Source organism: Podarcis vaucheri (genome assembly GCF_965113315.1).
Source record: "Podarcis vaucheri genome assembly, chromosome: 5".
Lineage (NCBI taxonomy): Eukaryota > Metazoa > Chordata > Lepidosauria > Squamata > Lacertidae > Podarcis > Podarcis vaucheri.
This window is the reverse complement of record NC_138763.1, coordinates 56,680,821-56,698,046: the sequence shown is the minus strand read 5'-3', so window position 1 is coordinate 56,698,046 and position 17,226 is coordinate 56,680,821. Positions and strand designations below refer to the sequence as shown.

Sequence of the window (17,226 nt, the reverse complement as noted above, 5' to 3'; positions counted from 1 at the left end):
TGACTTCTCAAAGCCCTGGTAATAATTTAATGGCTCTGGAGTAATTATTGAACATAGCAGACGCTACTGGGAATTCTGATCTTTCTAGATGAAGCCCAATCAGGTTTAAAAGTTCACCAGTGCCTAAACATGAGCACCACACAGTCTTTCTGCACAAGGTTCAGTTGGAGAACTCAGTGTCCTGGGGTTTATGCCTACCTGCTTACCCAAGTGCTAGAGTCACACCACTATTGTGCAATACCTTGAAGGCCAAACTCCACAGGATGCTAAAAGCATGTTTGCATTTAACAGCCAAGGTTTTTAAAAATGCAAATACCATCAGCTGGATGGAAGCTGATAATTATCAGGATATCAGAAGGCCTGGAGGGGAGACTTAATCCCTTCCTTCTCTGCTTTAGTGCTGGCACAAGACCTTCCTCTGAAACTGCAATATGCCCTGGGAAGAAGACTCCCACTGGTGCCAATGCTGTGATTATCTGCCTCCTCCTCACATATTCACAAACCTGCATGTTAAGTCAAAGACATATTTAGCATCACATCTAGTTCGGCCCTTAATCAAAGGTCCTTCGAATGCCTCCGCTATAGCAAGGTACTCTCTTATGCTGCATTCAGAATTTGTTAGTAAGGCAGGGATGTGATGTTAAGGTACAGTTTCTTAAAGGTAAAGGGACCCCTGACTATTAGGTCCAGTCGTGGCCTACTCTGGGGTTGTGGCGCTCATCTCGCTTTATTGGCCGAGAGAGCCGGCATACAGGTTCTGGGTCATGTGGCCAGCATGACTAAGCCGCTTCTGGCGAACCAGAGCAGCGCACGGAAATGCCGTTTACCTTCCTGCTGGAGCAGTACCTATTTATCTACTTGCACTTTGATGTGCTTTCGAACTGCTAGGTTGGTAGGAGCAGGCACCGAGCAATGGGAGCTCACCCCACTGCGGGGATTCGAACTGCCGACCTTCTGATCGGCAAGCCCTAGGCTCTGTGGTTTAACCCACAGCGCCACCTGCGTCCCACAGTTTCTTATGAACTATTAATTTACAGTATCAATATCAATGAGAAATTTAAGTATGACCACAATTCCTCTCATGGAATTTGAGCAGGTCTATCAAAAGAGCAAACCATATCAACAATGAACTTTGATTCACAGCGTGCCTCATCCAACAAACCAATGTATTTCGGAAGTGTGCAGCAAGGCCCAGCAGAGCAAGAAGAGCATAGGCTTAACCCTTGTCACTTTCTGTTCCTACACTAGCTGATGGCTAAAAGGTGCTTGCTGAAGGAAGCAGGCCTAGTCCCCTAGTTCAGGGATTTTCCAGGAAATTGAATTCATTGTAGATGAAACAACTAAAACATACAGCTCTATGATATTCTAGAAAAACTCAGTCTAATTTCTACCCTCGATCAAGCAGGATTAATGTTCCTGCAAAGTCATCCAGTATATCCTATTATAAGTAATCTGAACTTAGCTACTGTAAGACACTGTAGCTTCCAGAGGATTCACCCATTGCTTCTTCAGTTGACCTTGGCAATGGTGGCGTAAAGTGGAAAGTTAACCAAAGTGTGCTTCCTATCCTAAGATGACATCAGAAGAAACTATCAAACTCAGATTAAACATGGGGACTTAAACACAGGGACTTTCCAGCCTCAAATTTTCTGGATTATCCGTCAAAATCAGAGATATAACATCTCTTGATTGCACTTAATTAGCTGCTCCTCCAGTTTCCCCATTATCGTGCTAATCCACCCAGGAAAATATCTGAAGATTTCATAACTATGAATTAAAAAGGAGTTTTGAACTTTTAACATTACAGAGAAAAGTATTTCAAATAATGTTCAGCCTAACACTTAGCAGTGGCTTTGCTCACACATAAGAACTCAGTCAGCAGAGCATGAGACTCTCAGTCTCTCAATCTCAATTGCAGCCCCACATTGGACAAAAAGATTCCTACATTGCAGGGGGCTGGACTACATGACCCTCAGGGTCCCTCCCAGGTCTGCAATTCTATGATGCTATGATTCTATGACTAAACAATGGGTGCTCCTTAACAGCTAAGTGTTAGGTTCAATCCAGAAGCCCTGGTTTAAAAGAAACCCATGCATCATTCCCCCCATTATGTTTTATTGCAATTTTATTGGTGTTAGCTGCCATGAGCCTGGCTCTGGCTAGGGAGGGCAGGGTATAAATTAAAAATTATTATTATTAGGCATGCTTTGAAGTTGGCTTATTATGAAACTGACCATAATGTGGTTGAAATTGAGATTCCTAGCCAGGGCCGGATTTAGGTTTGATGAGGCCCCAAGCTACTGAAGGTAATGGGGCCCTTTATATGTCCAGCTGTCCTTTGTCAACAACAAATTGTCGCTGTTTTTTGTGTTGAATATATGCTATATGGTAATCTATGGACCTAATAGGTATCTAAAGCCATTTGCACATAACAAAATATGTATTTAATCAAAGTAACTGTTGAACTGAAACACAGTTAAGAAGAAGTATATTAATAGCGAAATACTTTTAATTTTTTTTGGGGGGGGGCCAAGGGAGTGGGGCCCTAAGCTATAGCTTCTTTAGCTTATACGTAAATCCGGCACTGTCTAGCTCAAGTATAACACTAAAGTGAGATTCTACAAAAGTGAAAGTAAATTCTTTTGAAATTCTCCCTTTGGGCATGTGGGTAGAGGAATAAGGAACTGTGTGCATGTTGAGGCTCATCAACATAGCACTAAAATATTGTTTAGCATTATATGCAAAGCTGCCTAATGTTATAGTAGTAAACTAGGGCTTCGAGCTTTATTTGGTAGATTATTAAAGATGGTCCTTCTTTCTAACAAGTGCATGGTTTTGATCCTTAAGTTTCTTACATTTTGTTAAATCTCTCAAATGTAATTAACTGATTAAAAGTAAGATCATTAATCAACCGGAATCATTTAATCACTTGGCAGCTCTGCTGTGAACACATTCCACTATAGGTGCTTTCTAATGCAAGGTGTTTATGTGTGTGTTAAAGATGGCAAATTCCAAGGCTAATCCTCTCATAATGGCCTGGTTTTCACATCTCACTATGTCAAGCCACGCCTATTTGGGACGAGATCATGGCTGCTTTACTCCTGGTCATTCCGCTACCATTTAGATGAGTGTGTGTCTGATGGTCTAGCTCTCTCCAGAATAAGCATGAGCTGTAACCAATATATGTCTTATATTTTATGGCTCATGGTTTGTCTGTGAAAACCCTCTAAGCCAAGCCATAGCTTAGCTCAACCCTGTGCAGCAGCAGAATGACTGGGAAGATGCAGAGAAGCAGTAATTTACTCCGTGGGAGCACATACAACTTGCTCATTCATGCTAAGCCATATTTGGTTTAGCATGATGTGTGAACTAGGCCACTGTCCATCTTTTACCGCAGAAATAAATGATACTAGTGCACATTAACTAAAAGGAAGTTTAAAAGAGTACTTCTGAACCTCAATTATGGGAGGGACACAGTCATAATTCAGATAATCAGACGTCCAGTCGTACAGCAATGCTAATTTACATGAATCCATATGAGCTGGATCTAGACACATCAAAGAAGTGTTTCAGTTAAATGCGTTGTAAATTTAAACAGGGTAGAGAAAACAGGTAGAGAAAAACGGGACTCCAAGGCGCCATCTGGTGGCACAATGCTATATCGCACATACAAGGCATATAAATTGTTTTTCCTTTCCCAATCTAGCTGAGACCATGGATACCAGTCTAAATGCAAGACGCGCAGAAAAGCTATTAAGCTGGAAGAGATGCTACCAGATACCAGATCTTCAGCATTAAAAAAGGATAACAATATCAATTTTACCACATCCTATGTCCTTGCTCTATCATCTTGCTCTACTCTTTCTTTTTTACTTTGCTTAGTGCTGACAATGTACATAATCTTGGGGGGGGGAATTGGGGGGGTTGTGGATACTATCTAGCCAGTGCTTTTTTCTAAAAAAATGTTTAGGGGTACTCTCATTTTCCTACTTGTATTGAAATATTACCCCTCAATGAGGCCAAACTTAGATTCACAAAATGTTTAGGGGTACGCGTCCCCCTGCGCCCCTTCCTGAAAAAGCACTGTATCTATCTATCTATCTGAATGATCTAAATGACTATTTATCAGTTCCTCTGCTGCTACCTTTCCCTCAAAGAGAATAAAACATTCCCAATGTCTTCAGAGTTCAAGAACAATCAGAATGTTTTACCACTTTCACTTCAAACTGTCCTTTCAAGCTTTTTGACTTACCGTATTTTTCGCTCTATAGGATGCACCCGACCATAGGACGCACCTTGTCTTAGAGGGGGAGAACAAGGGAAAAAAATTCTCCCCCTCTCTGCGCAGCGCCCCTTCAGCGAAGTGGCAGGAGAAATGGAGCCCCTTCCATTTCTCCTTCAGCGAAGTGGCAGGAGAAATGGAGCCCCTTCCATTTCTCCTCCCGCTTCGCTGAAGAGGCGCTGCACAGCTCTCCCTCTCCTACATTGCCTTCACCTTCAGTGAAGGCAACCCAAAGCCTCTGGAGCGCAGCGGGAGCATTCCCTCTGCGCTTCTGAGGCTTCGCGTTGCTATCGCTGAAGCTAAGGAGCCTGAATTCACTCCAAAAGACACGCACACATTTCCCCTTAATTTTTATTTTAGAGCGAAAAATACAGTATCTACTTTGCTCCCCTTTTCCTAACCACAAAACGGCTGACTTACAATTTTGTTCAAATGGAATTTAACATGCAGAATTATTAGTCTTCTAAAATAATATGGGTTCAGTTCCCATGCACTTATTTATACATACACAAATTTCCCTAAGTAAAGTAATTTTTAAAACCCTGTTCATAGCATTCTGCAAAATAAATCGACCCAGCCGCACCATAAACTGATGGAAAATTTGCCATTGGTTTTAATAAAAAGGGGATTACACTCATTGTGCCCACTGAATCAGCAGCTGAGCTTCAGGTTATGTAATTAGGCTGAGCAATTCATAAAAATGAGTTGGGGGGGGGGATAAACTTTGCATTTGCAAATCAGCTTGCCCGTCTAATCCACACAAAGTGCAGTTATAGTGCTATGGTGCAAGGGTTTTGAAGATGGCTAAAATCACCTTGGGATTGGCTCCACAGCTGCCCCGTCCAGTTGTGTACATGTGGGGCATGCGTGCTACAAAACAAAAATGAGTTCCAAAAGCACATGCATACAATATGCTCAAAATTTGGAAATATATGTTTCCTTTAGGGCAGAATATCAGCTAAATGCCATGTGCAGCTGGCAGTAAATAAAAAAAGGGACTGAAACCACACACGTACCCCTCTCCAGTCAAACCCCGTGAGCTGTGACCTTTGCATTAACACCACCGCAAGGGACCCTGCAGAGCAGCTGTGCACATCAAACACACTCCTTAAGAGCTAACATTTCACTCTAGTCGAGACCACATGCATCACAGAAGCAACCCCACACCAACATGGCAACAGCCAGCATGCTGTAGGCGTTATCAGGAAGGAAACACTTTAGATCGCAAAGAATAAAGAAGATTTGTGTGTAGGGAGGTTTTCTCCCCTTGCTTAGAAACTGTCAATTCTCCTCCCCCTCCCCCTACCCCACCCCATTTTATTTTATTTTTAGTCCTGTTGCTTAGAAGGTTGAGATGTGGTTTGGCTGAACTTTTAACCTTCAAACACGTATGGCAAAAGGGGTTAAGATGTTTAAAATCACTCCTCAAGCAGCAAAAATGCTCCCCCATGCAGTTTATAGCTAACTAAGCATCAGCCCTTAGAGTTTTATTTATAGGTAATTTAGACAAAATCCTGCTTCTATAAAACAAGCCTCAGGGCTCAGTTCGAGTACAGATATTGTGCCTGGCTATTACTAATGCTATTCATTCGCGGATATAGACAATTAAATTTTAAATTAGAATTTAATTAGAGATGTCTCCCATTTTAAGAAATACACTCCTGGACACGGATGCTTAAATTAGGCGTCACACTTGCAGGACATTTTCAAACAATAAAATTCTATAGTGAATGCCGAAAATTTGGTGAATCGTGGCCTACACAAATGAATGCTAACAATGCCAGGTAAATTTTGTGGTTGCTTAAAAAAAGAGCTACACGTTTCCCCGCTTTTGGACACACAGGAGTGAGTGCTATCACACAGTGCAAGTTAATTGTGAACATTCATCAATATATCCAAGTTCTGGACATTCACAGCATTTGTCTGCAATTTTCAAGATTTCCACGTGAAAGCTGACTTTCACCAAATTGTGGGATATTGGTTCATTAGGTGTATTTTAATTGAATTTACTGTTTTGATTAAAGCCTCCAAGCTGTAAACTGCGTTGTGATACTATAATAGTTAAGTGACCAAGAAATCCATGAATTTGTGAAAACCAAAGCAGACTGATGGCCAAAGTTGTATCTGTAGCCAAATACACATGATAGTGATTTTTAAAACATATCTGCAAGTGAAGGTGATAGAATTTGGGATTAGAGGAAGACTCTTGGCATGCTTCTTGATGTCCTCCTAAGTACGAAGGTGCCAGAAACATCACGCAACACCACTCAGAGAAACTTTTGTTAAAAGAAAACGCATTTGGGTTCCTTAAGCTGTGATCAGTTGCACACAAACTGCAGGCAGGTCACAGATACCTCCGTATCTGAGGAGCTGAAAGAAGCCAGGGTAATTTGTCTGGCTAGCTTCAGGGCTTCTATCCTCATTGCAGCAAACTCTAACTCCTCCTGTCAGTGGGATGGTTGTGAGCGATGCACAGGGAAAATGCATTAAGAACATGACATAAATGAATGCCCACATTCGCAAAATGAAGCCATATATCAGTCTGTTACGATCACCGTTTGGGAACAACATAGACATTAACTCAGGGTTCGACTGAAACATAAGCAGTATGTGAACAAGTACTTCTAGCAAAGTAGGGCCAACAAATGCTTTATGGTTAAGAAAGGAACATTAAAAATTACTTAGTGAAACAAAATTATTTGTTTTAATCTATTTTGTATTTCTCTTTTGACATTAGTTATATGTTGCTTTCTCCTTCCACCATTCATAATTCAATTGCTTTCAGTTACTTGAAAAATAAACCAGAACTGAATGATAAAAATTATCATACATCTTGAACCAGCCTTGTCCAACCTTTCCAGATATTTTGGAGCACAACGTACATCATACCTGACCATTGGCCATGCTGACTAGGGCTGATGGAAGCTGTAGTCCAAATCATCTGATGAGCACAAGATTGGTGAAGGCTGCCTTAAGACCACTCACTCCAATTTACTTATTAGAAAATATTGCAAAAAGATTTACACGCTAGATAATGTGGCATGTGCTACTCCTCTAGCTGTGCAAATCGTTTCACAATAGCTTCACCCACACAAAGATTTACTTAGAAGCAAGTCCCACTGAGCTCAGTGACTTACTCTAAGGAAGTGTGCACAGGATTCCAGCCTTAGAGAATCACCCTCAAGACTGACAGCATCATCTCACCAAGAGGTGAGCCACTGAGGCAGTTCTTGTTCCTGTGTGCAATCCTTTCTACTGGCCGTAATAAATGAGTACTTAATTCTGCCATGCTTTATTTTGATCTTCATTAAGAAAGTAGGCATTTAAGCCCAAAGCTAAGTGCATTTGTAGAACTGACATTTTAATTTGCACTGCAATTCCGCATGTTTGCAGTTCAAATTCAAAGGATACATTATAAACAGAAGGTGATATACAAATAAAGCATAGACAGAGGAGGAAACACAAGACAGAAGTGTTCTCTGCGCATGTGTATTTCACAGTGCACGCACTGAGCATTTCCCTACTCAAATGACTGTTCCTAATGTTTTGAGGATCGGTCGCCATGCCTTTGGCTTTACATGTACCCTCTTCCACATGTGTTTAGAACTTCACATGTGACACAGGAGTATACATAAGCATGCACTGCATGCATGATTCATCAATAAACAAAGGCAGGAGACAGACCAAATGGGATGGGATGTACACCTATATGGACATACATGCATACAGTTGCACCTTGCTTCTCGAACGCCCTGGTACACATACATTTTGGCTCCCAAATGCAAAAACCCAGAAGTGAGTGTTCTGGTTTTCAAACATTATTTGGAAGCCGAACATCCGACGCAGCTTCTGATTGAGTGCAGGAAGTTCCTGCAGCCAATCGGAAGCTGTGCTTGGTTTTTGAACGGTTCCAGGAGTAGGAGTTCGACAACCAAGGTACCACTGTATACCCAGTTCACACACTGGGCTCTAAAAGAGGGGTGTGTACAGGTGTGTTATAGACTGTAAATTGGTCTGGAGGATATTATTTTTATCATCAGGGACATGGCTGGTTCAAAGTCAGTTTCTGACAACTGAATCCTCAACACCACTTTGTGAAACCATTTGCCTCCTGCAAAACTGTCTCCCCCCCCCCGCCACTTGTGCATGTGTGATAACTTTAATGAAACTTGAAGGGCATGTGAGGATTTGCTTCTGGATCTTAACATTAAAATCATCATGAGGTTGCTGAATATTGTAAATTCTCACTTAATCATTTTTTTAATTGTACAGTAGCTTTGTGCAGGATTCTTAGGTAGTTTATCAGTCTCCTGGCTTCTTGGAATGCCTGTTCAGACAATGCTACATCAGAATTATCTCCAGGGGACTTTAAATGAAGTGTGGCTGGCCAGAATGCTGCCTGCAGAGCACTGAAGTGTTCTGGAGGACTGATTTCTTTTCTTTTTTTAAGTTAGATGTGTCATTTATTATTATTATTATTATTATTATTATTATTATTATTATTATTATTAACAATAATAATCTTCCACTGCTCTCTAATAATAATAATAATAATATCCAGAGGAATGCTTCATTGTTCTGCAAACAGTCTTCTGGTCAGTCACACTTTGCGGAGAAACCCCTGAAAATTGTCCTGATGTAATGTCATCCAAACAGGAAGTATAAGATGCTGGAAGATCGATAAGACAACTGTGAACCTGGCACAAAGCTACAGGGGGGAAATAGTTAAAAACAATAGTATACACCATTCAAACACCTGATAATGATTTTAAAGTAGGAGCCAAACCCCTGCATGCCATTCCACCCACACTAGCATGTCACCAAATTTCTCGTGCAGACTTTCATTTTCTTTTTGCCCACCCCTCACATGAATGGTTAAAAAAAATATTAGCATAGCACAACTTCTCCTCATAGGTTTGCAGAAGGTTTAAGCTGCACGTCCCTTTTCAGACAGGGGCATTAGCCTTTTTCTGGCATTTACAAACACTGAAGGAACACTGACAGACTTCCATTACAAACCTGAAGTTTCTGAGCAAATATTGGGGGGTTCTTTTCTGCTAAGTCAGGCTCTAGATATTGAAGCTGATCACACACTGAAGGTGGATGAGATATCCTACTGAGAAGGGCATCAGCAGAGACAAAGGGGTCCTCGGGTGTGGTCTGAAGAGCAAGCAGGATACAGAACAGGTAACAAAAACTGGCAGAACCACTCACAGCTAAAGTCATGCACCAGCCTTCATATATGCTTAATCCCTAGGGAACTACCAACAAAATCTGTAGTAAATAATGCTTTCCTTCCACCATATTACAAGTGCCGGCATTTGCCCCCAAAAGAGAGCGAGAGTGAGAAAGAGTATATAACAAAAAGCTGAACATTTGCTGTGAGTTCTTGCAGAGAGAGAAACAATAAAAGTTAATATATCTTAAGCAATTAAACCCTTTTCTATTTTAAAAGCGATGGCCTACTTGGATCTGCACTCAAACTACTTTGCCCGATATAGAGGGCATACAATCAACCAACTTACTATGTCAATGTTGTTTGGAGTGGGCTCCAGTTCTTTTGTTTTTGATTTGTCAGGTGGCTGTATTGATGTCTCTTGGCTCGCAGCCAGTGATCGTGAAGCTGGATGTTGTAATTTCACTCCAGAGGACAACTGGGCTTCAGTTTCTTCCAAGCTTGACCTGAGATACAATAAAGAACCATGCTTTCAGTTTGCTAGCAAAACCAATACATAGCGCGATGGAGAGTTATGCCTACCTCATAGCCTATACTTTTGGCTCCCAGTACGTTTCCAAGCACAATTCAAAGTGTTGGTGCTGACCTTTAAAGCCCTAAATGGCCTCGGTCCTGTATACCTGAAGGAGCGTCTCCATCCCCATCGTTCAGCCCGGACACTGAGATCCAGCGCCGAGGGCCTTCTGGTGGCTCCCTCATTGCGAGAAGTGAGGTTACAGGGAACAAGGCAGAGGGCCTTCTTGGTAGTGGCACCTGCCCTGTGGAACTCCCTCCCTTCAGATGTGAAGGAAATAAGCAGCTATCTTATCTTTAAAAGACATCTGAAGGCAGCCCTGTTTAGGGAAGTTTTTAATATTTAATGCTGTATTGTTTTTAACACTCAATTGGGAGCCGCCCAGAGTGGCTGGGGAAACTCAGCCAGATGGGTGGGGTATAAATAATAAATAATTATTTATTATTATTATTATTATTATTATTATTATTATTATTATTATTCATTAAATCACATTCTAATCCAAAACTCTTATTAATAATTATTATTAATTCTTATTAATAATAGTAAACATCACTTACAATGAAACAATTACTTGCGTAGGGTGGTTGTCACTGCTACATGGTCTGGTTCCACATGACACTGATGGATGACTAGGGAACCACACAGGTCAGGAATATGACCCCAGCAAATATATGGGGAACTGTAACACTAGCACAGAACTATATTTATTTCTTTATAAAAAAATTATATCCTGCCTTTCATCATAGCTGGCCTTGGGGCAGGTGAAAAGAATCCAGAAAACAATAATATAGAAGACATAGTCAAATCTGCTCATATTTTTAGTGGGGGGGGTTTGAAATGGATCTGCCCTTTTATATGTAACATGGATGAGCATTTTAGGATCTTATGCTATTCTTGTTTTAATACTGTGTTTTAACTTTTGTTTGGTGGCTGGGGCAACCCAGTCAGATGGTCAGGCTATAACTATTACTATTACTACTGCTGCTGCTACTGCTACTGCTACTGCTACTACTTAGTAGTAGTAGTAGTAGTGGTGCCCTGCCTCCACTATCAACAACAACAACAAGGTAGAGAATCATTGCTAGTAGCCTTTTATAACCTTATCCTCTATTAATTCATCTAATCCAGCCTTTCTCAACCTGTGGGTCCCCAGATGTTGTTGAACTACAACTCCCATCACTCCTAGCTAGCAAGGCCAGAGCTCAGGGATGATGGGAGTTGTAGTCCATCTGGGGACCCACAGGTTGAGAACCACTGAAAAGCCATCCAAGCTGATGGCCATGACTGCATCTTGTGGGATCAAGTTCCATAGTTTCACTATACACTATAAGAAGTAGAACTTTCTTTAATCTGCCCCAAATCTTCCAATATTCAACTTCATTGGCTGCTGTGTGCACCATCATGTCCATAATAAGGCCTAGTTCTAGTTGTGATGATTGCTACAAGTAATTATTCTTTTTGATAATGCAGTAAAGTACCCAGAACAAGGAGTTGTAGAGTCTGATAATCGGACTGGAGGAGACTTGACTGGACTCTCCTGCTGTGCATCAAACATAAGGTACAAAGATTGCTTTGTCTGAGCGTCATCATCCTGCTGTCAGAAAGAAGAGAGAGGAAAAAAATTACAGTGCATCTTCTATAAACCGAAGCTTTCAGCCACCTCCATACCCCAAATGAAAAGTGATGAAGTGCTAAAATTTCTCTCCCAATTTTCAGTGGTGCCTCAAAATAATTAAGAAATAAAGCTCAAGTTGTTCAGTTTCCTTGAATTTACATGATCCATGAGACTGGGGTGACTGTGTTCATCTAGGAGCTCAAATAAGAAATCCACAAGTGGAAACTTACAGGTATGGAGGAACCAATCTTCTCCATATATTCTATTTCATAGGAATTGCCATACTCCAGATCTGCAATAAATCAAAAAGTGTGCTTGTTATGGTGGTGGAAGTACTCTTTGAGACAACAACAAAAGCCTAGAGGCTTGCCAGCTGATTGCTTTCCTAATGAGCACAAAAATCAAAATTGGCAGATACAACTCAAAACATGCTGAGTATTGATCTTTGCCTGCATATCAATCAGAGCCCAATGGCACAAACATGGATTATCCAAGCCGTTCATTGTGTAGGTCCTAATGTTAGATATCTTGTCTTCGTCCCCTGCTTTCTTCTTCTCTGAAATGGCCAAACACTTAGATTTTATTTGCCCAGAGTGCTCTTCCCCTCTCTTAAACCATTAAATTAACAATGATGTATACTTGATTGAACTTTCTGTTCTGTACGCTCAAACGGAAAATCATATTCACAAGCTGATGCATTCAAATTATGTCACTTCTATAAACTATGGGGCTTTTATCTAGGAATTGTGGTCCCTTTATTAATTCTCTCTTGACATGAAAATGACTGAAGTGATAGGCTGTGAACACTCTAACGTGGCAAAGGACCACAGAACAGCCTGGCTGCCCTTAATTATTATGTAAGGCATGGGCTTTCATGTCCTTTCAAAGCAATGTTTTTAATAGGTGCAATATATCAAATCCAATATATGGCATGCCATAAGACCCACATATTCAGCAGTGGGAGGAGAGGTGTGGGAAGGAAATATCTGACTGATGCATGGAAGCAGAGTGATTGTGCCAGGCTTAGAGCCACTTGTTACTTAACAATATGTACCAGCCACAACTTCTTTATATTTCACTATGATCGTCATTTAAATGAGAACGTGCCAATTAGGATAGATTGTACATATATTTTGTTCTCAAGCATATATCTTTGGAAGCAGGAACACCTTAGAACAGTGGCAGATGGACTTCATAGTTGTGAAAGCTACTTCTCAGCCAACCGAAGTCCACCAACTAGAACAAGGTGCAAAACAGAAATTACTTGCCTGATGGGTCAGAGCTACAGCAACTGCCCCAGACAACATCATATTCTGGTTACCAAGAAGGGGAGGGGGGAAGCAGTGGCAGGGTCAGGGCTGTGTGGACACACTGGTCTGGCTTTGCCGTTGACCCACACAACCCTAATCTCACTGCTGCCTCAACCGTTCTCCTTCCAGTAAGTGGCAGAGACACTGCTGCTGGGAGGTTATTGTTGCTGCACTGCCATCACCAGGTGAATCACTCTTGGAAACAGTGTGCCTCACAGGACCCTCTCAGTCCAGCTGCACAAAAATCCACTCCTAGTTTTCTCCTATCTCAAAGTTTTCTTCATCTCAGGGAATAATTTAGAAGAGGGGTGAAAAAGTATTCTTGTGTTTGCAATCAGTAGTCAGAATCCTCACTGAACTACCACAAAAATCACACAGATCTACCTAACAGTAGATCTTGTTCTACATTCTGCCCACTGGAGAACTACCAGTGCTATTAGGAACTTCAATTAAACACTTAAAAGGGCACAGTGTTAAGGATGAAGTACGCAGTGGGACAGCTGAAAGCACAAGGAGTTTGTTTAGCAAAATTACATGTTTGGCAGCAGGTCTCAAATATGGATGAAAATGAGCCCTGTTCAGATGTTCATCATGGGGCATGATTAAAAGAGGAGGAAAGAACATGGAGGAGGGCACTAGCTCTGCTTCGAAAGCCATCTTCCTCCACATGTTCATTTCAGCCATATTAAGAATGCCTGAAGAGGGTAGTCATGTTTGGTGGTAAACATGGATCCAAGAAGCCCAGCGACTGCCAAACAAGCTTCAAGGCAATGGGGTGAGGACAAGCACGGGAAGGGTTCTTAAACATTACCTTGTCTGCCATTTCCTCTCTACAATGCCCCTCAAGTACGGTTTCTAGATGCTTGTTTGCCACAGTGAAGGCAAAGCTGATACATGGGAGATGAAGGATTGGCAAAGGTGAAGAGCTAACCATTTCTCCTACGGATCTGCTGTTGAAAAACCCTGAAACCACACCATCACCCTACGACTTTTCAGCTGTTCAGCAGAGACCGTCTTGCTCCATCCCACTTTGAATTCCACAGCCTCATTCTAAAACAAGCAGCTAAAACCTGGGAGAGGAAGTCCCATTGTATATACGGTAAGCCCTTATAAGTAAATAATGGGCCTCAACAGTTTCCAGCCATTGTTTGGAAGCACATTTCCCTGAAAGCAATGGGAATGACTTGTTTTAAGTTTAGAGCAGCGGTGAGGTTTGAACTGTGGTCTCCAATGCAAAAAGTAATCTTGCATATTCTCCTGCAAGCGAACAGAGTCCAGCATATCACCCTCTAAACACTATGGGGTTCCTTGCATCACAGAATCAGTTCCATACTGGATCTACAGGGGGTCATATTTATGGCGGGAAGACACCCTTAAACTGCAGATACACAGAACTATGGCTGGCATCCATCAGCAGACCAAATTTATTATTACTGTATTCATTTCTGAATACTTTCGTCACCATTCATGACACTATTTGTCACTTTGAAACACATGTCTGGGAAATCCAGATGCTGTACTGTTTCATGCTTTCCCTAGAAACATTTGGTAAATTGCTTGTGTTGCCTCATGCAGGACGCTTCAGGTTCTGTGCTCAAGTTACAGAAAATCACAAATGCACAATTAATTGCACGCTCCTATAATTCCAACCCCTAATTTGCCCTGACCATTCTTAGGTTTCTGCCTTTTAAAGGTTCACGTACATAAACCAGGTGTGAAACGAAAGTCCCTGACGGATCTGTCCAACTTAAAATGACCAGGATTCATTCCCTTCCCCCAATGTGCATCAATGACCAGCAGCAAAACATCCGCTACATTAAAAGCACCAATGAAGATTTTGACCACAATCTAGCAGTACTGATTCATATGTGGCATTCCATGGACACCACAGGTTTCCTCTTCTCATTTGTGAGCAGCTGAGCACTCCTTGGGCGAGGGGGAGAATCCTGCTTTGTGGTACAATTTCCCTTTGCAGAAGGGAACAAGAAGCCATTGCATTCGGGGCTCTGGATCACATCCTTTGTCTGAAACTTCCACACATTCGATCACCAAGACATTTCTGTTAATTAAAGGCCTTCCCTTCCATAATCTCATATAAATGTGCTAATTATGATATTTTGACGTGAGAAAATATGTCAGCTCCATACGCTCAATGCACGACAGATGAAACATTTCCTGAAATGTTAAATGCCAACATGGCAGTGGTTAAAGCTTGAAAGATTCGACATGGATTTTATCTCTCATGGAGAAATTCACACTTGATCTAATAATAAAATCCAGATAGCTGGCAAAGCTATCATGGTTTGGGGTGTGTGTGTCCAAATGTACAGGGATTTTAATATATAAAATAATGTTAAAAATTAAAAATGAAAGCAGATATTATTTCAAAAGCAACTTTAAGATCAAGCCTAAAAAAAGTCAAATCAGTTCTGAAATAAGCTGCAGGCTTGCTTAAGACTATTCCTTTTCTTTTCTTTAACAGCAGTCTTTTGGGGACCTCTTCTAATTGCCTCTGACATCTTGTTATCTGGAAGACACAGCTTTCACGCCCTCTTTGGGTATATACTATTATTACATCAGTTTCAGTCCTTGCGCTATCTCACAGTAGATGCATAAATCATCTCTTCTGGGTTAGATGAGTATTTCATCTTACTCGATTCCAGAATCAATTTGGCAATTCCCAACTCTGAAAAAAAATTAATGGTGCACCCTATTGTAGAAATGGCTTGGGATTCACAGAAGATTCAAATGCTTAATTATCCTGAGTAGCCAGATAAGAAGAATTCTAGTGGATTAGCAAACAAACAAACAAGGTGACAAGTGTCATACTCAGTTCATGACAAGTGCCTATTGAAGGTAGCCTTTGATATCAGAAAGATATTCAAAGAAAAATCACAGGTGGTGCAGGTGATAGTCGCAGAAAGAATCCTTTAATTACTCTGAAAACGCTCACTGTAGCATGAAGAGGAGTCCAGAGGGAAAGTGTGATTATATTTAAATGATCCCAACAGAGGAAACATTATTTGCTGTAATTAACAGGTAATCTGGACCACATGTTACCCTGTAGACACAAGAGGCAGGAAAATTAGTATGTAGAGTCACTCTGGGTGTCAGTCTGTTTTGAGTTCAAATCTTGTGTTAAATCATTCTAATTATGATTATAATAAACTGTTTTTCTTTAAGGAAGAACTTGCATTCTTTCTTTCCTTATTCTAACAATATTTTAAATTACAACTTGAGTATAAGCACCTCAGCCTATACTCATTTTATTCATCACAGTTACATCCTTCCTTTCTTTCAGGGAGCTCAAGGTGGTACGTGGTTCTCTTTCCCCATAACCATATCATGCCCCATAACAGCTCTGGGAAGTGACTGGACCAAACTGACCTAGAGAGCTTCACAGCTGAGTGGGGATTTGAATCTGTCTCCCTGATCCTGGTCTGACACACAAGCCACTATATCACACTGACTTTCCTTGAGAGAGCAAGACCTAGGGAAGCAGAGTACGGCAGCTGTGAAGGGAACAGCTGGGTGAGACAAACAGGGACTGGAGGATGCCTGAGGTTACAGCCTCAGTTGCAAGCCAGATATATCAAAGGAAATGTACAAGTGCTGCATGTTACAAAAGTGACTCTGTGATGAGAAGGGTCCTTTCCACTCACTGGAGTTGAGGAGACACCAGGCAAAATCTGAAGTTAAGGTACCGCTATGGGGTCCTGAGGGCTCTCTGGGTGGGTGTGCATGTTATTGGGATTAAGAAATCTGACAAAAGAGCAGGGCCTTCTTCATGGTGGCACACTCCTTACAGGACCAATTAGTAAGGCAGCTGATCAGGATTAAGCCTTTCAAAAATTAATTAAAACTGGTTTTCTTCCAGAAGCTATTTTGGCTGTGTGGAAGAGATACTTTCAAGGCTGTTGTTAAAATAATTTCTTAATACTGTTTTTGACTAGCGTTATAAAATGACCTTAATTAGTTTTATTCTTCTATTATACTTTCATGGGCTGCTCTGGGGACCCTTCAGAGCCAAAGATTGTGGTAGAAATGTAAGAAACAAAAACAAAACACAGTGAATTCTAGCTAAACACACTGAACTGTAAAGAAACAAAACCTGCCCTATTCATAGAAAAGACAGCTGAGTTTATCAAAATACTACCTACAGCAGCCTTTGTCCACCTGGTGCCCTCCACATGGCTGGGGCTGATGGGAATTTCAGTCAAAAGCATCTAGGAGGGCACCAGGTTGGCAAAGCCTGATCTGCAGATA

The 17,226-nt window shown here is 41.3% G+C and overlaps 1 protein-coding gene and 2 long non-coding RNA genes across 14 annotated transcripts in view; 1 reads left to right on the top strand and 2 right to left on the bottom strand.

Moving 5' to 3' along the window:
• TACC2 (transforming acidic coiled-coil containing protein 2) overlaps positions 1-17,226 on the bottom strand; it is a 154,955-nt gene that overhangs the window by 13,970 nt on the left and 123,759 nt on the right. For 8 of the 12 annotated variants that reach the window (XM_082222733.1, XM_082222728.1, XM_082222732.1 and 5 more), the window contains 5 exons: positions 11,881-11,942; positions 11,514-11,629; positions 9,808-9,964; positions 9,302-9,442; positions 6,637-6,726 (listed from right to left, as the gene is read on the bottom strand). In XM_082222733.1, the coding sequence (XP_082078859.1) occupies positions 6,637-6,726; positions 9,302-9,442; positions 9,808-9,964; positions 11,514-11,629; positions 11,881-11,942 (566 nt within the window). The remainder of the gene's footprint in view (positions 1-6,636; positions 6,727-9,301; positions 9,443-9,807; positions 9,965-11,513; positions 11,630-11,880; positions 11,943-17,226) is intronic. The other 4 variants (XM_082222735.1, XM_082222731.1, XM_082222734.1 and 1 more) reach the window with 3 other exon arrangements.
• Positions 526-3,905, top strand: LOC309532503. Its single transcript, XR_014219890.1, has 2 exons — positions 526-634; positions 994-3,905. It is a non-coding gene; the product is annotated as an uncharacterized lncRNA (long non-coding RNA).
• On the bottom strand, positions 3,916-6,628 carry LOC309532495. Its single transcript, XR_014219882.1, has 2 exons — positions 4,655-6,628; positions 3,916-4,247 (listed from the first exon to the last, which is right to left on the bottom strand). It is a non-coding gene; the product is annotated as an uncharacterized lncRNA (long non-coding RNA).